General features: G+C 29.5%; 2 protein-coding genes across 12 annotated transcripts in view; both read left to right on the top strand.

Annotated features, from left to right (window-relative positions):
• Positions 1-8,115, top strand: part of LOC107447980 (uncharacterized) — a 39,468-nt gene extending 31,353 nt beyond the window's left edge. For 6 of the 11 annotated variants that reach the window (XR_011637002.1, XR_011637001.1, XM_043049143.2 and 3 more), the window contains exons 12-14: positions 1,248-1,282; positions 3,922-3,992; positions 6,862-8,115. Coding sequence is in view for 9 of the 11 variants with exons in the window: in XM_043049143.2 (XP_042905077.1) it covers positions 1,248-1,282; positions 3,922-3,992; positions 6,862-6,867 (112 nt within the window). In the remaining 2 variants the exon portion in view is untranslated. Of the gene's footprint in view, positions 1-1,247; positions 1,283-3,921; positions 3,994-6,861 lie in introns of those variants that run through there. The other 5 variants (XM_071182296.1, XM_071182291.1, XM_071182264.1 and 2 more) reach the window with 3 other exon arrangements.
• Positions 8,116-19,117: 11,002 nt separating this feature from the next.
• LOC107447945 (papilin) overlaps positions 19,118-26,428 on the top strand; it is a gene marked incomplete in the record, with an annotated part of 216,134 nt that continues 208,823 nt past the window's right edge. Inside the window, 1 exon segment of the mRNA XM_071182252.1 lies at positions 19,118-19,292. Coding sequence (XP_071038353.1) covers positions 19,270-19,292 — 23 coding nt within the window.

Raw genomic sequence — 26,428 nt, 5'->3', positions numbered from 1 at the left:
ATATCTTTTGCTCAGCAAATGCATTGCATTTCAAAGGAAAGGAAAATGCTTGAGAAATATACATCTACCTAGGATGGGAGCTATTTAAAGACTTGCCCCCCCCCCCTCTTTTTTTAAAATTTTTTGCATTCTGGTTCAAAGATGATGGGTATGTATTCGAAAAATTAAAAAATTAATAATCGTTAAATGAATCTGAACTTTTGCATCTCACTGAGTGATTCTGCTTTAGTGCTGCATGTAATACATCAAAAATCATAGAATGAGCACAGCAAAAAAGTTAAATTCTTTGTGAAAATTACAAATAATGCACCAGTTGATTTATGTAAACAGAATTAAACCTAACTTAAGAAGAAAAAAAAATATTATTATTATTTTTTTTTGCTTCAATAGCAATATGAAAATATATTTCTGAGTGTCAAATTGCATCTACTTATCCTTGATCATTGTTAAAAGCACATTTGAAGTGCAAATTTATTTTATCTCTGGCAAAATTTTGTAAATTTTACAGATTTAAAATGTTAAAACTACTTTTAGTTTTGCCAGCATCAATTTTTTAGAAATATTATTTTTAATATTTATTTTGAAAAACTGAAATTGATTAGAATCAGGAATGTGTTACGTTTTTGTTTATTTCTTTATAGAATAAGTAAAACATATTTCTTATATGTTTTACTTATTCTTTCTCTTTTATTTCTTTAAGACAGACATATTTTTATCAATAAATTTTAGGCTTATTTGCTTTCGATAATGAAGTGCTTAAATAATTTTTACTTTATTTCCCGCCCCCCCCCAATGCTATTACAAATCAATAGAGGTTTCTGCTACTGGAAAAAGAATCAGTGATCTAATCAGTATTCATAAAAAATAATGTGTTTTTTATTATCTTATTTAAAGAATACCAGATTTTGATTTGTTTGATCTTTATAATTAGTGCAGAAATTTTAGTTTTAATTCTTTGTTGAAATATTACTGAATAATTGGTAATAAATTTTTTTTCCTTTTCCCTTATCATAAAATATTTACATTTTATGTATAATAAATAAGATACTATGTATAATAAATACATTATATGTATAAGAGATTTATATTATTTTAAAAAGGGTTCTGCTTCTAGTGTATGACACATTTCCAAAGTCTAGCAGAATCATTTCCACTTATTTTTAAATCTTTTTAATATATTTCATTTGTATGAGTGTAGTTTTATTTTATTTATAAACTATTACATTCTTGAAACTTTTTCCATGTAGAGGAAGAAAAAATTCAAATTCACGAAAAGGAAGAGGTATGTATATTTAGTTTAAATTGTTATAATCGTTGTTGTAATCATGTAATGTTTTTTTGTTTTTTTCTTTAATCTTATTTTGGGACTCTTATTATTTTCCTATATCTGAGATAGCTGTTCTGTTTTTATTGCATTTCTTTTTAAACTTTATGCCTTATTTTTCTGTGCTGTTTGCTTGTGGTTTTTTTTAAAAAAAGTTTAGAGTTATGTGTATTTACTCAGAACAGTTCTTACTTTTCGTTTATTATATTAAAAAAATTAAGTCTATTGTGTAAAAAAAAAAAAAATCTTATCAAATTGAAAAAACCTAATCTTAACTTTTTTATGATAAACCTGATGCAATATTTATAAATATAAATTGCTCATACAGTTGAGTAGAAGATCTCTTTTTAAAAACACATCTCTTTTGATTTACAATTATTTTCTTTGTTTTTTAAGTATTGTTCAAGAAATATTGTTATCAAGATTTTAAAATATTATTTTATTAATCAACAAAATTACTAATTATAGGCTGTATTATTTCATGCAATGTAATTAAATTAGGTTATGTATTAGTACAGCAGTACAATGTGATTATAACCTGCAATAATCACCAATATGATCCATTGCAGAAAGCAATTGAACTGATGAACTGGAATTCATCGACTAAATAGAGAAAAAAAACTTTGAAAAAAAATATCTTAATTCACCTTGCTAAATATGCAAAAAGTATACAGATGGTTTGATTACGAGATGAAATAAAGGTGAATAAATAATTAACGTGTCAACTCAAACTTCGGTGTCCAAAAGCATTAAAGTTAATAAAGTTGAATAAAATAATTAATATTTCAACCATTAAAATTAACATTGATATTTTTATCTGCCTTTAAATTTTCTTGAAAAATCAAATAAAAAATGAGATTTTTTTACGCAGCGAAATTAGAGGTGGAACCGAAGAGAATAATCAAAACTGTTGAACAGATCACCAAAAATTTAACAATAGGTTCGCAAATAATACTATAATTTGAAAGTGATAAATTTGTGTAATTTTAAGGTAATTTGAATTCACAATTAGTCGACAGAAAACTGGACAAAAATTGGAGTAAAATTATGGAGGAAAAGTTATTTTGAATTCACAATTAGGTAAAAGAAAACCGTTAGGAGTAAAATTGTAAAAGAAAGAATTGAATTAATAACTTAATAAAAAAAAAACATTCAGAAATTGAAACCTAAAATAATTTTTATTTATTTAACAAATTTTTGATGAAATGAATAGGCTGTCATTACTACATTCAAAATCAAATAAGTTTCATTAACCTAAAATTAATTAAATTAACTGTTAAATCATGATTGAATAATTAGTATATATTTTTTTTTACATATTCTGTTAATTTCACAATAGAAATAAATTTAATATGCCCATTTATTAATTTATTCTGGCTGATTTTAACTGGAGTGGGGTTAATCTCTGGAGTCATCTTCCTAACATTGTATCATTTTCTGAAAAATTTTTTTAATATCAATTATACCATTCTAATAATATTACAATTATTCCATCTATAATATTCCATTCTATAATATTGCATCACATAATTTAATTATACAATTTCTAATATGTATTTTTTTTTAAAACTTTTTTTTAAAATTATGGTTTTACTTTACCAGAAATACCAAAATTCTCATTTTATCCTAAATTAACAAGAACAAAAATAAAGAAAAAATGTTGGGTTATTGTTAGGAGGAAGAAAAAATATGTAATGCATCAGCAATACCCAATTTTGAATTCAAGCAAAAACATAATCAGAAAATGACAGCAGATAGTTTAATATAATGTCAAAGATGATGTCCTTGGATGTTGTTCAATCTAATTAATTCTTACTTTCCAGTATTAAATAGAGGTAATGGTAAGTTTCCACTAACCTTATTATGGACCGCCTTTTTTAAATGTGAATAAACATTTATTGTTTCTAAACTACAAGCTGATAAAGATGATGAATATACATAAAATGAAATAATTCATGATTTATGGTAATTAAAAGGTGATGAAAGATTATGACAGTTAATTGCGGCAAGCAATCAATCTAATAATCTTGATAATGAATAAAAAATTAAGCCATTAGAAAGTGATAATGAAACAAAAAGTATAATTGTTTTTTTTTTTATAATGTATCTTTTCTTATTAAGAAACTAAATATTTTTGAAACTTTATAATAATTTCTAATTATTTTAAATTATTTCCCTATCTTATTTAAGCTTTAAAAAATGAACTTGAAGAGATCCCCTGATTATCTGACATACCTGTTAGTCTTAAGTGTGTGAGATAATCAAGATTCAACAGTAAATGTTGCAATTTAAAAAAAACCACACAGTGAATGTCGACAAATGATATTTAATCTGTGCATAAATAAAAAATAAAAGTAATAGAAATATTCACATGATTTTTGTTTTAAAAGCAAAAGTAAAAACTGCTGCAAAATAATGAAAAAGTTGATTATAAATATGAAAAAAAAATTTTCGAATAAAAAACTTAAAAATTTCTATGTGAGAAGAAAGAACTGATGTCACATTCACTTATTTTTGTCAATATTTTAAAGAAAGTAAAAGTGATATTTAATATTATTCCAATGATTGATTTTTTCCCCTTATCATTATCTATTCAGAACACGATGAAGTATTCATTAATGCCCTTCCAACTATACTTGAAGGTTTAGAGCTAAGGTTTGCAAGAATGGTAAGTCATCGACTTTTCTTCTTGCTAAAATTAGGCTAAATCAGTTTTTGCAATAGCAATAAAATACAAAACAATCAATTTGCTAATTGATTAAATTGGAACTTTAAATAATTTGCTAAATTTATTTTTTAATAATTATGTGTTTATTTTATTCTCTAACTGTAATTAGGTATTTTTTAGAAACATTGTAAAATTCTTGTTTCTGATTTTTTTGTTTTTGGATAACTTATTATTTCAAATGAAATGCTGCAGAATAAAATAATTTTTATCAAAGGAAATTTTTTTCTTCCAATTTGGTAATTCAATATATTTGATATTTTAAAGTTTTAGCTTAGAAGTGGATAAGCTGAATTTATTAATTTTGAACATTAATTATTAATTTTGGATTTATAAGTTTGTACAAAGCTCTTTTGTACAGTTTCTATTAATATCTCTTGCCACTTCTTATAATTTGACTCACTCAGCTAAACAAGGAAAATTAATTATTTAAAATGTGTGATTTATTGTGAAGTATAATTTTTTTCTTTTAAACAATGTCAAATTGTCTGAACTTAATGAAATAAAACTTAATATATTTATATATAATATATTCTATACAAATAAACATAATATTAATGTAAAAATCACCCTTATATATTTTTCTTCTTGTACATAATTTAAAAACACTAAAATGTCAAATACACTGATTTTTCATTTTGAACCATTCAAAATTGTTACATTTCAGAAGCTCTTTACAGATTCCTTGTCTGAATGATATTTGTAAAAATCTTTCTTATTTATTTTTTTTTCTGAAATTTTTTTATTATTTTCAAATTAAATAAGCAGAGGGAAACAGGATTTCTTAGTCTAATAAATTGGCAAAACACTAGCTTGATACAGTGAATTCGCGATAAGTCGAATCTGATAGGACTGGCGAAAAACTTCGACATATTGGAAGTTCGACTTACCGTTAGTTTCGGTTTTGGACTTTCAAAATATTGTCGGATTATTTAATTAATGCTTATTAATCATTTTTCTGACAAGCCATTTACGATAAGACTGTTTGAAGCACTTTATGATACCCTGGTCCATCGGCTGCAACTTTGCTGTTGTGTTTGGCGGGAGAAACTGCAAGTTTACTGCTTTCAAATTAGGTAGATCACTATGCGCTGTGCATTTATCCATAAAGAGTATCACTTTTCTTTTTTTAGCGAAGAATTTCCGATCCAATTTTCTTACATAGTCTTCAAATAAAACTGATGTCATCCAAAACTTTTTGTTAGACTTGTAATCCAAAGGATACGTTTTTACATTCTTGAAACATCGGGGGATTTCGGTATTTTCCGATAACAAGTAAGGGCAATTTCTCTGTCCCAGACGCATTTCCTCCAACTAGGACAGTCAAACGTTCCTTGCTCATTTTACCCCCTGAGCAGTTTTCATCCTTAAACATCATAGTCTTATTTGGAAGACATTTAAAAAATAAACCCATTTCATCAATATTGAAAACATCATTTTAACTGTATCCTTGAAGTAAATTTGGTAACGTTTCATTTAACCACTGTTCACATACTTCAAGAGGGACAGCTTTAGCTTCTCCATGAAGAGTGCGAAAGACATTGTGTGTGTGTTGCAAAGGAAGGGGCAAGATATCAGCTCCTAGGTTTTTTTTCTTGCTTTAAAAGATCCAAAAAAAATCGAGTTAAAGGGAGTAAAATTCGAGTAATCGAGAATAATTAACATGAAATTGAAGATAAAAGGGTCGGGACCTCATAAAAAAATCGAGTTATAGTAATATTCGAGTTATCGTACTTCGAGTTATAGCGAATTGACTGTATTGTGAAAAATAAGCTTAAGTTATTTTTTCCGTATTTAAGTTTCTTTTATTGTAAATAAATATTGTAATTATAATATTGTAAATAAATAACCTTAAAAATTAAAATATGATAAACTAACTATTGAATGATTATTAATTTATTTTTTAAATTAATTTAACGAGCCAAAAACTTTATAATCTTTGATTCATTAATAAAAGTTTATTTTACTTTTTACAAAGTATATTCAAAGGAAACTCATTAAAAAAATTTTCTTTGTCTGAGAAAGTAAAAAACTGAAATAAAGTGTTCTTTTTACCTGTTATTGGACAAAATAAGAATTTTTTATATGTATGTTAACGGCAAGGTATGAAATGCTGAAATCCTATAGAATGTAATAGGTATTGTATATTATGCAGGGAGTTATTAGGCATAGTGTAAAATCTGAGAATTATAACATACTTTCCCTTAGCATTGTATATAATACCTAGGCATTCTATAGAATGACGAATACTATTTAGGTAAAGTATGAAAAAAAATTCCTGATAAAGCTATTATATAAATGATGTGCATTCCTCAAAAATACCAATGTTATTCTGAAAAAATAAAGAGAGTACCACTATAAAAAAATCTATTCAAAATACGTGAACAAAAATGAAAGTTATTCAAGACAAAATTTATATCTTTCTTAATAAGGGAAACAAAATTTCCATACAAAAAAATAAAAAATTAAAGCTAACCTACTTGTCGCAACACGATTGGCTTGAATAACATTTTTTATTATATTTAGAGGTTCTATTATACATGTTTATTTCGTGCTTTGTCGGTTTCTTAATCAGCAGTCTATTATAATGCCTAGGCAGGCATTCCGTAGAATTCTGAATCTCAAACTTTGCCGTGGTAACATATGTTTTTCATTTAAATAAATTATGAAAACTCTTCGTGAGGAAAAGGATAAATTTTAAAGAGTAATTTATTTTTTCTTTAATTTGTAACAATATTTTTTGTAAGATATTTTTAACATGATGTTTGAAAATAATTTTTTTCTAAATAAATGTATTTTTTGTATTTTACAGGAATAAGAGAAATGTAACTTTGAAAATCAGGGATTAAGACTTACGACAAAATTAGCAAGTCTACTATCTATTTGAATTAGTGCATATGTGTAAGATATAGTGCTGGTGATATTGTACAAATTGAATGGCATTTGATCAGAATTGTTGTGATCAAAATCTTTCTCATCTTTTGAAATGTGATAACATTTTTATTGTTAATATTTTATTTGTGTCATTATTTAAACTGTTCAATTTTAAAATAATTGTAATATTATGCTTCTGTTCTTTTCTTAAACAAAAACTTCAATGAGTTTTCACCTTAAAAAACATTAAAAGTGCATAACAGAAAAATTCTTATTGTTATTTGCGTTCCATTTAAAAAAACATTGTTCAAAATATTGCTATTTTCTTGTTTTTAATTTACTTTTTTGTTATTTAGCATTGTTTTAAGACTGGTTTTTAAAACATTATTGTTATTCAACTATGTTTGGATCTTCTAACTTTTTATGCATTTTGTGTAACTCTATTCTATTTCTGATTTTTTTTTTAATTGTTACAAAATTAAACATTGTATTGACGAAAAAATGTAACTAACTATAACGAAGATTCAATTTTTTAAATGTTGTTAATTGGTTATTTCTTGAATGTTACAAGTTTTTATGAAATTTTTATGTGAACTATTTTAATAATGGTAGTATTTTGAATTTTTATTGCGTAATTATTTTAATTTGTGCTTTAGATTTCCTTAGAAATACTCAAAATAATATATGAAAGTTAAAGTTTCAGACTAAATTCTCCTCTTTATTTTGAATCCAGCTTGTTTTTATGTATATAATACATTCTCAAACATTCATGTGTATAATTGGCATTTTTTATCAGTATAGTACACATACATTTATTACATTTTCATGATCATTGTAATTTTTCATCATTGCATTTGCTCGCATATTCATAATTTTATTTTTAGGAATATTTTTTCTAACAAACTTTTATATGATGTATATTAACTGGATCTGTTTTTCCTTGTCGTAAGTTTTATTCTTCATTCTTGATGTATATTTATTGTATAGCTGTTTTTTTAACCCACAAAACAAATTTTAAAATTTCAAAAATTGTTTTCTTTTGATGTGCAATTATTAATTACCTTTAAAGGAAGTGTAAATTATTCCATAATTTCTTTCTCCTTAATTTTAAGTTTTTCATGTTACATTAGATGATTCATTTTATATTTATTCATTTTAACGATGTTTTAAGGAATAAAATTTTATAACATTATTATTGTTTGTCTCTTACTTATTTACTGATGTAGCACTACAGCCCGATGTGAGCCTCTGCCTGCTGAACAATATCGTTCCAAACCTTCCTATTTTTGGCTTTTTTTAACTTCCAGTTTTTCACCTTTAGATCTTTGGTGTTCTCGTCCAACCATCTCTTTTTCGATCTTCCTTCTGGTCTCGAGTTGAAAGGTTACAATTTAAAAAAATTTCTTAAATTTCTATTCTCATTTAATCTTTCAATGTACCTCAACCATGCCAAACATCTGGATTTAATAAATCAAATTATGTCTTTTCATCTGATTAAATGGTCAAGTTTACTATTGTTTTCTATTTTTCCCTGTGTATTATTTACTTTAATCGGTCTGAAAATTCTTCTCAAGATGTTCTCCAAATTTAATCTTTCAAATTGTAATATTCTTTCAAAAATTTTTTTAATGAATTTTTTTGTATTAGAAAATGAAATTGAAAGTAATGAGATTTTAGAGTCTTGTGTAAGCTTTGTTCATACTTCCTCCTTAGGTGCTTACTTAATATTTGAAAGTCACCAAAATTTTTTTTTTATTTTCCACAGAGCTGTGTTATCAGAATCGAAGAAAACTCTCCAGGACTTAAAGTTGAAGTTGGGAAAATTTTACTACAGTCTACTTAGCTAAAGTTAACTCTTTTTTTTTAAAAAAAAGGTTTTGTTCTTAAAAAATTATTTTGATAAACATTTATAGTTAAATAGAAAAAAATATTCTGCAATGGATATGATGACTATTATCTGAAATATAACTTATCACAAATTTAGTCACATTTTATTGTTTTTGAGCCTGTGTTTAATCTAACTACTTATGAAGAACACAGTAAATCATTGAAATTATTGAAAAATCAAGAATAATAAATGAATTATTTATAGATTATCTTTTCATATATAAATTTCAAAACCAAATTTATTTACTTTAGTTTTTAGGTTAATTAAAAAAATTTCAAAATTTTTTATTATTCGTAGTAGTTTCCTTTTTTATGAAGCAAAACAACTTTTTTGTCATAAGACGTTTATATATATATGCATGAGAGATATTGTTAAGTAGTTCTTTTCTTAAAATGGTTTTGCTCGATTTCAATAATTTGTACAAATATATTTTTAAAAAATTATTTCTTCAACTGTGTTATAGTACAAAATATTATTTTCAATAATATAACTATTACTTTAATCTTATATGAAATATAGAATTGAGTAATTTGGAATTAACAATTATTTAATAGAATTACTTATCTGAATTAGAAGGCAATTTTAATTGGGTATAAGTTGGAATAAAGCTGTGAGGGATATCCAGAGTTGGAATTGAACATTTCATCTGATGATTCTACAGCTCTGATTTAGCATACAAATTGTATAAGTGCATTTCCTATGGTGTTTAATGCAAAGCAATTATCGGATTTTCATACTATACTGAATAATTTATCTAAAAATTATTTTTATCCTTTTTAAAATAAAATAAATTTTTTAAACTTAAAAGTTGTTTAGTTTCAATTCGGCAAAAACGGTGATTGGGTCATTATTACATTTTCAGTTTTACTGAGTATATATTTTAAATTTTTTCCCTGTTTCAGTTTTAATGTTAAGTTTTTTTTCCAACGGTTCTTCATAAAAAATTTTAATTAGAAAAAAAAGTAAAAATTTTTTGAGCTTTTAATATTGTGGTGTGGTTATAAATCTAAACCCATTTAGTTGTGTATGTTGAAAAAGTAAGAGAGTATCAGTTGGAATATAATTGTATAAACAAGTTTCTTATAGAACAACATATATGAGTGTGTTTATATATCTACACAGGGTGGCCTAAAACTTGCGGTACATACGTTAGACACAGCTGGGTGATAGAACACAGCTAGACACAAATCACCATATAATCCATGGCTGAAACGCAAGTCCTAGAGCGCGAAAGATGCTGTGTCATGAAATAACGCCCCCATTAAAAGTCCCCCGTTAGAGGAATTGCGCGGCCAACTTTAACGAAAACACCAGGCATCTGTTGTGGTGTCAGCAGCTACGTATATCCGGCAATAAGAAGGTCTTCAACAGAATCTATGATACCATCATCCTAGTTGACGATTTTCATATTATCCCAGAAGAAAAAGTAGAGGCATGACATATCCGGTGAGATGGCAGGCCAATTGATTGGACCCCCACCGCCCCAGGTATATGATATCTAAGGCGTTACCCACGTACACAGTGGTGCACCGTCGTGTGTTGAAACGTGGTTTAATTGTTCTGGCAACACATCTAGCAAAGCCACAATATATCGAATCTCCATCTAGTCGTGTTGCCAATTGCTATGGTCCAATCTGATAATCGTGCACGATTACGGTCCAAACATTTAGCGCGAAGCGTTGCTGGACCGAACGTGGAAATTTTGCGTTCGGGTTTTCAATTGACTACGCGGGATAATCGTGCATATGTGAAATACCCTTGCACGTGAAAGTTCATTCGTTAGTGAACAACGCATGTCCACAAAAATCCGGTTTCACAGCTGTCTGCTGAAAAAATCATGTGGTAAAATTGACACGTGCCTGGTTGTTGTTGTTAATTTACGTCGCACTAGAGCTGCACAATGGGCTATTGGCGACGGTCTGGGAAACATCCCGGAGGATGATCCGAAGACATGCCATCAGAATTTTGATCCTTTTGATGGCACCCCCGCTTCGGTAGCCCGACGACCTGCGCGCGAAGTCGAACACTTTACGGTAGCACAGTTTAACGAGTACCAATACCGCACACCCTCGGTCCCTACGCAGACTGATCCAAGTGGTCACCCACCCGCACACTGACCGTAGCCAGTGATGCTTGACTTCGGTGATCTGCTGGGAACCGTGTCTTAACGATCAGTCCACTGCGGGACCCACGTGCCTGGTAATCCTATAATACCAGGGCTCTGGTTTCTGTTCATGGTAGGGATGCATTCCTTCATCTCGCCACACTGTATTAAGGAAAACGAGAACGGGGTATGAAAGTGACCGCCTGCTAGATTCAGTCCTTTCGCTGATACGATGCACAATGTCGTCCTTATAGATGACATTCTTACTCTCCTGCCACGTCCGGTATCCTGCATGCAACTTGAAGAGGAACTCCTTTCTCAGAGTTTGTGCAGTCGTTGAAATGTTCTCGCATCAGGAACGGTCTTCTTGAAAAACGTTCTCGGTACAGTTTTTGAGCTTTCCTTGTATTGCCATTTGCTGCTCTGTATATATATGTATGTGTGTATCTAACGTCGTGATAGAATTTAGTTTCATTTGCATGCTGTTGATGACACCCCCGCTTCGGTAGCCCGACGACCTGCACTCGAAGTCGAGCACTTTACGGTAGAACAGTCTAACGAGGACCAAAACCGCACACTCTCGGTCCCTACGCAGACTGATCCAAGTGGTCACCCACCCACACTCTGACCGCAGCCAGTGATGCTTGACTTTTAATTTGCATATGAGGGGGTGAGGACTTGGCCATGCCATGTAGTCAGTGCAGAAGTCAAACCTAACCCTAACTGCTTGCCGATTCAAATAAAAATGAGAAAAAAAACAAGTAGCAAACTATCAGATGCAGCTTATGTATGGGCCGGGGTATTCTGGCTGGTAGGGCGTTGAGCCCATATCTGAGTGGTCTTGAGTTCGATCCCCGCCGACTGAAGTTTCCCGTATACAAAATGGTGACTGGTGCACGCAAAACTGTCGGAGTTACAAAGTCCTGAGTTTCCATAACAAATCAATACCTCTGGGGGAGCCGTGATGGCTCAGAGGATAGAGCGTTCGCCTTCCAATGAAGTGAACTGGGTTCGAATACCTGCGATGGCTGGTCGATACGAATTCCGCATCTGGCTTGCACAGTGCTGACTAAAATATCCTCAGTTGTAGACGGATCATGGGTTAGAGTCCTCTTGCCGTCTGGCTAACCGTGGGTGGTTTTTCTCTCCATGTAACGTAAATACGGTTTTGTTCCATCAAAATGTCCTCCACGAAAAAAAATTTCTCACAGTACTTGATCCAGGAGTTCCCTTATCTTCTGGGATTGGGTTCACAATTACAAGGCTACGGAGTTGAAACTTAGAAGTTGTAAACCCAAAAAATTGGGTCGACTGTTAAAAGACTGACATGAAATAAAAATAAAATACTGATTCGGAGATTGATCATGCGCTAGTTCAGGACAAAGTTACGATCTACGGATGGATGGTGTGTGAATGTGTCCTTCCCATAAAACGGGGTGTGACGTATGTACGTTGTCTCCAGATCATCCTTAAGGATGTTTCCCAGACCGTCGCCAATAGCCCATTGTGGAGCTCTAGTGGGACGTAAATGAAAGTGCCGTACCGAACCAGCTTAAATATCGGAGTACTGAAAGTCGATTTTGAAGTACATATATTCAACAGGAAGAAAGCAGTCAACGGTTGCAGGTTCGAGAAATGAAAATGTTCTAGATCAGCCTAGAGGTTATCCATAATTCAATGTATGAAAAACTTGAATAAAATCAACAAGTTCGAAAAGAATCGGTTCGGATTGATTTATAATTGAGTGATATGGAACAATGAATGTGTGTAATTAGAGTCTTGAATATAACAGAAACATAATAAAGTTCAGTACTATGGAAAATTATTTAAAATTTATATAAGTTGACCCTAAACTTAGAAGCTTGCGTAGTTGAATGCTGGAATAATTATGGGATAACCTGAAATTGACTTTTAAAGTTATGGCTTAGGTGTAATATTAATATCTGAAGGTTGCTACCCCGAGGTAAGCTTTAGTTGACATTTTGAAATAGCTGAGGAGGCGGATATTAACTTGTGTATATCTATCTAGACGAGTAAGCTATTGTTTCTGGTTCACACCGAAACGAATGAAACTAAGTCGAGGCAACTGATAATTGTATAAATACACAATTTTTTTACTTAAGCTATTAAGCGTTTGACGTTAATAAAGTATTACTTTAATAAAATTTCACATAATTACAAATTCATTGAAAAACAAAGTTTCTCTATTTGTATAATCTAACACTTCGCATCTTGAGTATTTTTAAAATAATGTTAGCACTAACTCGTTTCAAATATGTACACAGTACAATATTTTTATATAATAATTAACAATCATAAAATAATGTTCTTACTAAATGTTAATTCATAAAAGCTTTTAATTTCTAAGTGGTTACTTTTAATCATAGTGCTAAAGGTTAAAAAGTTATGAGCGATTTTAGGCAAAAGGCAGTGGTCTTTTCAGCAAGTATGCTTTGGATATTTGGTTTTTTCTGTGTTAACAAGTTATTGAAATTCCCAAGGAGTTTTTTTATTTTTTTATATATAACTGAACTTGGAAGCAAAACTTTTTACAATCCGCATTGATCAGTATAAAACTGTGCATTAAATAAGCGTTAAAAAATATAAAAAATTTTACAGCATGTTATACTTGCATTAAATAAAAACCACTAAGTTTTGTGCGAGAAGTAAAGTTTTTTCGATGCACGTAAAAAGTTTCTTTTGTTTTTAGGTTTTGAGTTGTTTATCTTTATATTCTTTTTACATTGAAAACCCTCTAACTAAGGTGAGAGGAAATAAACCTTTTTAAATGCAAATTTACTTAAACACGTGGTGAAAATATAGACTGCAAATAAAAAAAGAAGGTACTTAAATATCTTCAGTTATTCTTTTCATTGATCTTTTATCACTTTTTATTCCTTGTATCCTTTCTGTTTTTATTTTGGGAAAGGGAGTTTTTTTTTATGTTAAATTGCTACGAATAAAATGATTTTGTCAAATACAAAGATTTGGAAAATGTTTCAACAATAATGTTCTCTAGTCATAAGTTTTAATCAGGTTTTCTCAGAATTTATTTTATCGATTCTTTCCTATTGTTTAGAGTTAGGCATCAAAAAGTTTGATCGATTACACTCCGTAATTTAAAAATATTTTATTATAGCCTATTAATTCAAAAATACCAAATATTAGAAAAAATGACACAAAATTTTGATTTTTCTCGCACCCAGAATTTTTATTAAATATATTTTTCATCCTTTTTTTATTATTTTGTATCAATTTAGTTGAAAATAAGGAAAAATATTATAATTAGCATTTTAATAATTTATGGTTATGAAATACAGCATAAAACACCGGTGTCTTTTTCTGCTTTAAAGGTAACCCTTCCGAACATTTTTCAAATTTGCACTTATTTGCAGTTATTTTAATCTGAGTGAAACAATTATTCTTCTTTGAAATTTCTATAATCAATTACTGATAAATTTTTGAATATGAGTGGGAAAAAAAATTCTAACTACTTTATTGGCATTTTATATTTTAGTACAAATATAATTTCGATAATCTAACAGATTTTTTCAGTAACTATTAGACTGGTTTTTATTATAAAAAAATATTAAAAAATATTTTTGCTTATAATTGGAGCGTCTGAAAAAAGTATATAAAATGGACATGACATCAGTGTCCTATATGCTTCAAACGGTTAAAGTTTATTAATTTACAAAGTATCTACTAATAGAAGTTTTCCATGTTATATACATGAAAAAAGAATAATAACACAGCAACTATTAACAATAATATAATATTTTATATCCTAATTAAAGTCGCAGCTCTTTAAAAACATATTAGACTATTCACTTTACGAATACCATACGTTACATCAAGTGCAAGCATATGAAGCGCTTCAAAGGATACTGTGTATTGTGGGAGAAATCCTGCAAGGCAAATTGTGTTTCATATAGCACATTAATAATTTAAAATATAGTGAAAAGCGAGTTCGGTTCTAATCTAGAGTAAACATCAAAATTATAAAATGCAATGAAATTATGGCAAATTGCCCAAGGTTATGCAGTGGGAAAGAAATCTTCAAATAATTAGTTTGCATATTGATATTTTTAAAATGTTTATTCCATCATTTGAATCTTTATTGTTTACTCTAGGTTTACATGAACTCATTTTTCTTCTAAATGTAAATTACTTATGTAAGTGAAACACAGTTTCCCAAAAAGGATTTCTCTTAGTCCGTGATTGCCAGATTTATAATCATTAATAATTTATAATATGATTTTTTTTATTTAATTCAATAAAGATTATAAATCAATTTAAAAAAAATAAAAATAATAGTAAATTTGCCTAAGCCAATCACTTCAAAACAGGAGTCTTTTAAGTTATGAAAAATCAAGACAATGCTTTTCTTAGAGGCCGTGGTTGCTCAGTGGTTCGAAAATCGGACTCCGGTCTGGAGAGATTGTGCTTCTAATCCAGACTTCGCTAAGATCCACCGAGTACATACGATATACGTGCTCGCAAAATCTGTCGAATCGAAAGCTCTGTGGCTGGTGTCTGAAAAGTACCATAGATACAGAATTTAGAGAGAATTTTCTTCCCCTTTAAATCTATGTCTAAATTGAGAAAGTGGCATCAGGAATATAATGTGCTGCCGTCTATCCGTGGGGTTCTGAGCTAAGAACTTTCACCGTTGCGATGGTCTCTTGTCAAAAGAAAGGCGCACTTAATTTACATAAGGCCAATGGCTGGCGAGCTTGGCTTGTTCAGACGTTATTAGAAATAACGACATACTTTTGTTGTAGTATAGCTTCCTCTTTCTTGTAGAACTAATAACAATTTGATGCCTTTCCTATCAAATTTTTAATTCTCTACTTCCAATTCTCTATTCCTGCTTTTTGTATTAACCATAAAAAGTTTCCTCTCCCTTTTATTTTTAGATAAATAAAGTTAAATCAGTTTGTAATTAATCATTTGACTCATAGAACAGTCAGTTAAAAGCATGCTTCTTATTTTTTATATTTCCTCCACAAGTAGCATGGTTTAAGGGAAATACTCTTAATTCTTTTTTATTTAAATAAAGGTATGTGATGAAATGTAACATTTACGTAATTTGACTGTTCTAAAATGTTTCGGTAAAGTCTCGGTTTCCCAAAACTCGTTTCTTTAATTGCAAGTGATGCAGACAGGTTATGTGACTTTTGAAAAAATATTTTTCCAACTACTATAGTTATAGTTCAACTATATGCTGTACGCGATTTCCAGTTCTCTGTCTTTCTAGGTTTATTTCTTAATAGGCACTTTTCTCATTTAGTTGAGCTATCAGAAGAATTTGCTGTTCTTGACGAGACGGGCTCTGCTTGCATATTTGAGGTCATAATTAAGTTGTTCGCTACTTTATTACTTTTAAATTAAACAGATATATAAAAATCCGGTAAGTAATTAAGTATAAAAAAAATTATTAGGTGAACAAAATCAAGAAGCGTTCGTAAATCATTTATCTCAACATATTTCATCTGGCATTTTTTGTTAATTAATTATTTTTTTGCTGTCTAGTTTTAGCTCTATTTTTATCTTGAACTTGAGTTTCGGATCGGGTAATAAATAAATCCTATTGTTTTGGGGCATTAGTAGGCACAAAAAGTGAGCCCTAACTCAGCTTTATTAGCTGCCATGCATGGGGGTGTATAAACTTCATAACTTTTTTGAAGAGAGTTGTTCCAATTTGATATTGAAGGATAGCACTATTATCATCATAGTCCTCCATGATTCAAAAAATATCTAACGAAGCAACTGGGTACTTGTAACTCGAGAAGAAGTAAAGTGATTATGTCTAACCATGTGATTTAAATCAGATTTACTTTGATACCTGTAAGCGACGTCACGCTGTGTGTTGAACCTGATTGGCTCGTGAATTATTAATTGTTGCGATTTACCTGACGTCACTTGACGTCAAATAAGCCACAGTACACGCGCTGTTAAAAATAACCTCCAATAAGAATTTTTAATCAAATAGACATAATGACATGATTGTTAGTGTCGCACCACAGCTATTTAATAATAAGCTACTGGCAATGGTCTTTGGGTTCATCCTTTGTCATTATCCGAAGAAAATGCTGGTACATGCATGTACCACACAACCAGAATTTACACCCGATAGTAAAAGACGATAGCTTGAATCGAATAAAAGTTTTTGTGGTTTGAGATTGGATCATATCAGTAAGTTCATGCTTTATAAATGCTTAATTCGGCTTTTACTAACTTATGCTTCAAAAACATGGAAACTAACTCAAAAAGAGGAGAAAATACTGACCATTTTGGAAAGGAAAATACTTCTTATTCTAAAAGTAGTACGAAATCATGGTATTTGGCCTAAAAAACGAATTCATAAACTGTATAAGAGCTGTAAAGAATCAGATGGAATGAAATTCTTTGAAATATTAAGATTAAAGTGGGCAGAACAACTCGTCAGAATGGAAGGAAACATAAATATTATAAAGGCTTTTATGGCAAAACCGTAAGGTAGACGTGCTGAAGGAAAACCAAAACTACGGCATATTGATTGCCTTGAAAAAGATCTTAAAATTAAGAACATTAAAACAAGGGCATCAGTTAGGTCAAGATGAAAATCTGTTCTTGTCATGAATCACACCAGATTGTCATTGAAGAAGAAGAAATGGCGGTAAGGAATACCCGGTTTCCTAACCACGCTTCCTCAATTGCCCTTTAGTTCCAGAACTATTTCGGCTGAATTGTTTTTAATAATATCTTTGTTGCCTTAATAAAAGCGAATTTTCAGAAATTTATGTACCTTAAAGATTCTCGAACGTACAAAATATGTACTCCTCGGGGTTGTACAGGATGTCCCAAAATCAACTTCATTAACGTATAATTTTAGAATCCTTGCCAAAAATGAAGGGGAAAAAAGCATAGATTCAAATTACTGTTTCAGCGAGGTCGAAAATGCTATCGAAACCCATCGAATCATTAGTGAGGAAAGAAAGGTGTGGTGAGCATCATAATCAGTTTGGTTGTCTGATAAAATTCAAAGGTGTTGCAAATAAGCGCTTTTCAGCTCCTTTCTGTTTTCTTCTACAATCAAACTGCTTTTAATGTTTTCATTACCATCAATAATGGTTGTGATTTATCATATTTTGGAGGCAATTTTGTTTTTTCTTTAACTACTTTGCGAATTCTAATGTATACTTTTTTGATCTCATTTTGATAGGGATTCCAAAAATATCCATTAAGGGCTGCCATTATGGAATATCCTGTATTACGTTTTATTACCACCGACATCAGGTGCGATTCATTATATATTGGCTGCGATTCCTTTTTTTCCTCAATTACTTTGCGAATCCTAATATGTATACTTTCTTTTATTATCTCATTTTGATAGGATTTCTATAGATATCCATTAAAGACTGCCATTAGGGAACACCCTGCATATATTTTTATGCATCATTACCACTGACATCCTGTTGCGATTCATTATATATTGGCGGCGATTCCTTTTTTTCCTCAATTACTTTGCGAATCCTAATATGTATACTTTTTTTATTATCTCATTTTGATAGGGTTTCTATAGATATCCATTAAAGACTGCCATTAGGGAACACCCTGCAAATATTTTTATGCATCATTACCACTGACATCCTGTTGCGATTCATTATATATTGGCAGCGATTTCGTTATTTCCTCAACTACTTTGCGAACCCTAATGTATATACTTTTTGATCTCATGTTGACAGGGATTCTAAAAATATCCATTAAGAGCTGATATTATGGAATATCGCGAATACAAATGTGTGCGCTTTTTTGATCTCATTTTGATAGGCTTTCTAAATATATATATTAAGGGCTGCTGTTATGGAATATCATATATATTTTATCTGACATTTATTTAATTATGTTCTAAAACTTTTTTTTTTAGAAAAATAAAATAATTAGGAGTCGCGAATCAAGTTCAATTTTATGTTTATTTACCGAACCTGTGTAAACAATCGAATGCATTCAACTTTCACCTAAACCCCATAACAAACAAACAAATATGGGCCCTTGCCATGACATTTTTCTTCTTTTTTTCGCTTCCCCTCCTAGCACACAGGCAGGAAAAGCTTCTGTAAATGTACCCACCCCTAATTTCTCGGTCACTATTGGCTATGCTCCCCTTTCTCCCACCCCATCCTCTGTTGTATCAAGTTGGAGATAGTGCCATGGAAAGGGGGGGGAAGAAACATTTTGTGGAAGTCAGAGTGTTAGTGAGTCGGAATCTGTTTTTCAAGAGAAGTCGGAGAGGAAGAAGTTTACTGTCTGGAGCGGTTTTTCTCACACGCGAAGTTCTTGAAAATTATTAATTGCTTAGTTTGTTCAAAATGTGTGGTCCTGGGGGTCATAGGTGAGTTCTTGATTTTATACGAGTTTGTTCGTGGGAGTGCAATTAAGTGTGTATTTTTATTGTGATGGTCAAAGAGAGAACAAAATATTAAAGATAGGCTTTTAATATGAAAATAAGTTAGTAATTTAGATGATTATTTCATTTTAAGAAATTCTTCTCAGGATATCTAAAATTAAAAAAAGAAGAGTATTTATTTTTAATTAAGAATTTTCTCATGGAAAGGAAATTTTCTCATTTAGGTTATTTGTGATTTCTGTTTAGCAGTAATAATCATGCATTAATTTTTGGAATTAGAGATTAGCGTAGACAAATGTGTTTTCTGAAAAGAACATTTTTTCATTTCTAATCTCTTAAAATTCTTAAAAATGAAACACTAAATTTTATTCGTTTCATTTTTAGACAAAATGACAAAATACAGAAAAAAAGTAGACTTTTATATCTTTTAACACTAGATTGCCCAAAGAAGTAATTTTGACTACTTTTTCATTTGCAAAATATGTACAAATAATAATGCATAAATAATTTTTTTTCCAACTGAAGTAAATTTTTTTATTGTTAAGATTTACTAATAACTTGTTATACTGTAAATAATATAACTGTAAATAATATAAGAAGTATTAAAAATTAATTAAACAAATTTCTTTACACCTTAGTTATTCTTTTACAATGCAGTCATTTTGACTGCTTTTGGGCAATATTTATACTAAGTTTCAGTCTTTCTAGTGTTAAAAACTCTTTTTTTACTCTTGAAAACACATCTTTACCAACGTTGCATCTCATGGTATTAAAGGTTCCTACACTTGTAAAGCTACAATTTGTAATGCAAATGGAATTCGAATAAAGATTTCCTCATGATTTATATAGCTATTGGTTTGTGATTTAGACTATTTGTCATTTTTGTTTCGTAGTAATAATTATGCTTCGATTTTTGGAATTAGAGGTTATTTAAATTATGTGTTTGGTGTTAAAAAATTTATTCTTATTTCCTAGAACTTTTTTTCACTCTGTTCTCTTAAAATTGTAAAAAATGAAACATTAAAAAAGTTGAAAATTTTTAAACAAAATAACAAAAAAATACTGTCTTATATTTTTAAAAAGGCTTTTTTACGATTGAAAAAATATTTTTATTGCATTAAAGTTCCCCCTACTTCTAAAATTCATTTTTCATTGCAAAAATCATCCGTAAGGGATTTATGTAGTAATTGGATTTGTGGTTTAGACTATTTGTGATTAAGGCTTAGAAGTAATAATTATGGCTTAATATTTGGAATTAGAGATTCTTAAAATTGCGTTTTTAGTGCAGAAAATTTTTTCGAATTTTCTAAAAAAATTTCTTTTTAGCTGTAACTTCTTCAAATTGTCAAAAAAGAAGCAAAAAAATATTTTATTTTTTAAACAAAATAACAATAATACATGAAGGTAAAGTTTTATTTTTTTAAAAGCATTTTATTTTTTATCTTTGTTACATCTCATTGCAATAAAGGGTTATACGCTTGTAAAGTTGCATTTTGTAATGTAAATGTGATTCGTAGAAGGATTTCCTTGTGATTTATATGGCGATAGAAATTGTGGATTAGATTATTTGTGATTACTGTTTAGAAGTAATAATTATGGCTTTGGTGTAAGAAATTTTTAAAATCATGTTTTTAGTGAAAAACATTTTATTTGAATTTTCTAAAAAAAACTTTTTTTTATCTCTAACTTCTAAAAATTGTTATAATGAATATTTTTTTGATTCTTTTTTATTTCTTTAACAAAATAACAAAAATACACGAAATTAAAATTTTATTTTTTTAAAAACTCCTTTTTTTAATATTTATAGTACATTTATATCGATGTAGCACCTCAATGCATTAAAGGTTCCTATTACTGTAAAGTTAAATTTTGTAATTCAAATGGTGTTCATATTCGTTCAATCGAGTATTTTTGCGTTATCGTTTCATTTAAGGAAAGTTCTAAATTATAACAAATAAGAACACAAGTGTAGTACTTACTTTCTTTGATTTATTTTTTTAAATTCTAGAATGAATTGTACAGTAAAATTTGAAGATTTAAAATTATGCTTTTTGAAAGTATTTTTAATGAATGATAATTCAATTGATACCGAACATGCATAAGTTTTACCATAAGTTTCGTATTTCAATTATTCTTTTAACGCAACAATTCGGATGTTCGGTTTGTGAACTGCTTTTTTAAAGTGAGAGTGCAAAAAGAAAAAAAGAAATGAAATAGTAAGCTTATGAAAATAGGAAAAAGAGTATGCACATGTACAGTACGCAAAAAAAGAAAAGAAAAGATTATTGTGAAAAACTTTTGATCTAATGATCGGTGAATAATTGATCCAATGGAAATTTTTGAATTTTAAGGTATAGTTTAAAGAATACAGTCATGCATGGCAAAATACCAAATTTGAGCGAAATCAGTTCAATAGTTCTTGAGGAATCAAATTTTAGAAATGTGACTTTTTAAAAATTTGATTTCTCAGGAACTATTAGACCGATTTCGCTCAAATTTTCTATTTTGTCATTTTAAATTTTATTATTTAAAATGATGTAAAAATTTACGGTTCAGATTTTTTCGACTATTATTAAATAAAATAATAAAAAATAATAAATGTTTACAAAAAGTTATTTTTGATTTAAATTGTCTTTGGATAAATGAATTTTATAATTGTATGCAAAGACGATTCGCTTAAGAAGTTCTTGAGATATGGCCAAATACACAAAAAATAAAATTAACAGTAAGGGGTACAAACTTTGGACCTCTCTTCTGACCAAACTACTTCCTAGAATACGGCTATCCCTAATTTTGGTCGTAATCCCTAAAAATCCAAGTTCTTCGAAAAATATGTATGTTTATTCAGAAAAATTACGTTATTTTTGTCCGATTTCGCAACTTAAAATATCGTAAGCACTAATTAATTTGCCTCGATTGCATAATTAATACTTTTTTTTTAATTTTTCTTAAAGCACATTATTAGTACATTCGTAGTTTTCATATCTAAACTACTCAATTGTTAATCTATAATATTATATAGCTCCAAATTAAGCGGATATAGGAATATTACCATACCGATAAGGCCAAATACATGCCTGTACTTGCTAAATTAAATTTTACTGAATCCTATCTGGAGATTGGTTCCCACAGGTTTCAGACTGTTCAGAATTTTACTTACCTTGGTTCAATAGTTACTGCCGACAATAACATAGACAATGAGATTCGGAGTCGTCTAATTTGTTCAAATAAAGCTTTTTATGGTTTAAAACGTTTTTTCAAATCCTCTCTTTTATCAAAAAATACAAAACTTTTACTCTATAAAACATTAATTAGGCCAATACTTACCTATGGCTCTGAGACCTGGAACCTAACTCAAGCTGGTGAAAATAAAATTGCCATTTTTGAGAGAAAAGTTTTGAGGGCCATCCTTGGTGGGATAAAAATAAATAATTCCTGGAGAAGACGATATAATACTGAACTGTATAAAATCTACAGAGAGCCAGATATTGTGAAATTCATTAAAATACATCGAATGAACTGGGCAGCTCACATTTTCAGAAGGAATGATGACTCAAATTTAAAAAAAATCCTGTTACACAAACCCCTAACGAACAGGATAAGAGGTAGACCCAGGCTAAGATGGCTGGATTTAGTTGAGACTGATCTCCTTACTCTAAAGGAGAAAAACTGGAGAACAAGTGTCAAAAGTAGAGAGGAGTGGATTCGAATTCAAAGGAAGGCACTGGCCTACCCTGGGCTGTCTAGCCAGATATGATGATGATGAGGAATATTACCGAAAAGATGTACTAGCTGAAAATTATATACGTAGCAAAATATTATAGGAAAAAATTAATTGACAATTTTTCTTAATTGAACTTTCCTTTTTTGTCTCTTTAATTTGATTGTATTGTTCTTAACATCGTAATTCGTAACAGTTGTCGTAATTCAAATTATAAGTATTTAATTATTCAAAAGACGTTTTAGATTATCTTTTCAGCACCATCGTATAAAAATACAGAAGAGTACATTGTACAGAAATGTAATCGTAAAAAGCATTTTTTGTTTTCAAAAAAAAAAAAAAAACTTTTAAACATTTTTATCTATATACAAATATAGAAGGTTTTATGTAATTGCCAACCTTAAAATACATTTTTAGAATCATTGACAAAAAGGAAGCAGAAAAAAGTGTATACAGAGCGTAAAAAAAGGGGGGAGAATACTTTAAATAACTTTTGATCAAAAAATCCGATTTTCGCGCACTAAGACTCAATCTTAAAGTTTCGAAGGCCTAACTTAGAAACTGTAAATTACTGGTTCAGACGATACATACGACCATGAAATCAGACACAAAAACATGCTTTCTCTGAATAAACATAACTTTCTTCGGACGGACTCTGATTCTTGACCCTCAAAATTGAGGGGCGAGTAACCACAATCTGGAAAATGTGGTGCTATTAGGTTTAAATGTGGTTAGGAAAGCGGTCGAAAGTTTGGACATCAATGTTAATTGTATTTCTCGCGTATTTCACATCTCTAGTTTTTTAATGCAACGAAAATTTTCGCACAGTGTTTGTATAAAATTCGTTTGTCCAGAGATAATCCTCCTCGAACAATAATTTTTAATGCTTATTTATTATTTTTAATAATTTTATTTATTAACAGCTAAAAATATTTTTGAGTTAAAATGTGCGCAGATTTTTACATCATTTTAAAAAATGCAATTTTAAATGGCAAAATACCAAATTTGACTGAAATCGTTATAACAGTTTTTGAGATATCGTATTTTAACTATACAACTTTTTAAATGCAATAACTCAGAAACTATTTGACCGATTTTGACGTAAAGATATTATCGATATTACAGCAATTATTAATATTAGAGCAAGTAAAATTTATCTAACGAATCACAACTAAGAAAGACAATATCTAAACCTATATAATTTTCAGAGAGTAGAGTTAAAAGACGATTATTATAAAGAAGGCCACCCAAGTTTCATCAGGTAATCAAACTGGTTTTGATGTTTTCCTCCTACCTCACAAGTTATTCAGTAGATTTCGATGGCGTTTTTTTCTTCGTCCTTTTCTTCACTTTATTTTTATTTGCTACCTATATTGGCCATCTGAACTTCATTTTTGACATAGAATTGAAACATATAGATTATGGATTACTACAGAGTCTAAACATTTAAGTTAGTTTACGCCGGGATAGCCTGGTAGGTAGGGTGCTGGACTCGTGCTCGTGAGAACAGGCTCGTGCCAACCGACGAATCCCCTCGTATTAAATGGTAACTGGAGCACTTGAAATCTGTCGGGGTCAGCAATTCCTCGAAGTTTCCTTAACAAGCCAATGCCTCTGGGGGTATTGATCCAGGAGTTTCTTTGTCTTCTGGATCGATTTCGAAATTACAAAACGACGGAGCTGAACATTGGTAATCGTAAACTGTTCAACGACGGTTACAGAAAATAAAATATGCGTCATATTATTATAGATTATTGCATAATGACTCGTACTTATTAATACAACCCGTGAGATATCAAAGTTTGTCTTCTAAACTGGGGAAATGGCTAATGATTGAATTTGTAAATTGATAAACAATTCGTTGAATAAGTGAGTTTGAGAGTTAATAAGCGAATCAAAAAATATTGAATAAGTTTAAAGAATCAGTCAAATATCAAATGAATGAATAAATAAATCAGCTGGTTACAGTTAAAAGAGTGAATATAATGAATAGGAGAATCAGTAGGAAAATTACTGATTCGTTGATATGCTGTTTCTGTGTTGACACATTCACTGTTTTATCGAATCGTTGACCTGCTGAATCATCGATTCGTTATTACTTACATTCGGTGATTTATTGCTTCATTTATTTGCTGATTCGTCGATTCGTTAACGGTGTTTACATTGATTCATCGATTAATTGTTCCGATTGGCTCATTTCTTAGTTATTCTATTCGCATATTTTTTTAATTTATTGATTTGCTCGTTCATTGATTTATTTTTCTTATTTACTAATTTGCTGAAAATCGTTTACTTTTTTGTTGTACGTGTGTAGTAAGTAAGCTTTCTAACTGAAAGTTCCAGCAAATAGCTGGAAAAAAAACTCTATTTCTGATCTCTATTTACCATTGTAGTAAGAACGCGAAAACGACTATTAAGTAAGCGAAATTACCTCATGCCTTTTATTACAGCGCGTAAAAATGGATTCTGTTCAATTAACGCCATATATTTATATTTCAGAACAAACCATGTCCCTTAAGTAAGAAGTGCTATAGGATAATTTTAGTAATTTTAAATCTTGTACTATATTTAAAATTTGTGCTTGTTGCAAATCTGAGTGAGTTAAAATATTTGTGGAAAGTGTCAGCAGTAGAAAAAATAAAAAAGAAGAAACTGAAAGAAAATTAAAAATAGTTCGAATGACTTTAAATTTTGCTCTTCTTGTAAGAAGCATTGCCTCCTGTAAGAAGCATTGCATTGCACCTTTTATTTGATGATTTTTTGTCGCTGAGTGATTATATTTTCTGAATCTACAAAGACCTAAAATAAGAATGGTTTAAAAAGATTTTTAAGCTACTGATCGGATGAATGATTTCTAAACATCCTTTAATTTATTTTAAACTACTTTCTGAAGTCCTCATGACCTACCTTAAATTAGCTGCCGAAAGCAATTAATATTCTAATTTAGAATTTCTATATTACTTATTGAGATCATAAGTTAAATTAAAATAATTATTTCATGATAAAGCCTTTAAATTATAGAAAACGAACACGATATATATATATATATATATATATACACAAATTAACATGAAAAACATGAATAAAATAAAAAACTAAATGGTAGAGAAACAAGAATGGTATAAGCAAATAGTCGTTGTCAAGACACATCTAATTGCCATAAATAATGCGATATTTCTGAATAAAGAATAATTATCCTAAGATAAAAATTATTCTTTATATGTGTCGATATCGCAAAAAACCTTATTTTGAAAAAAATCATGAAATAAAAGAAAAATGTAATAGGAAATCAAACTTACCGGCGTGAATTAAAACGCGGTTTAGGTTTAAAAGTACAATAATAAAACAGTTAACAAAAATCGCGTGATTATTATACTGGACAATTAAAATTAAATTAATT

Source organism: Parasteatoda tepidariorum, chromosome 1 (genome assembly GCF_043381705.1).
Source record: "Parasteatoda tepidariorum isolate YZ-2023 chromosome 1, CAS_Ptep_4.0, whole genome shotgun sequence".
NCBI lineage: Eukaryota > Metazoa > Arthropoda > Arachnida > Araneae > Theridiidae > Parasteatoda > Parasteatoda tepidariorum.
This window is presented reverse-complemented; position numbering and strand designations above follow the sequence as displayed.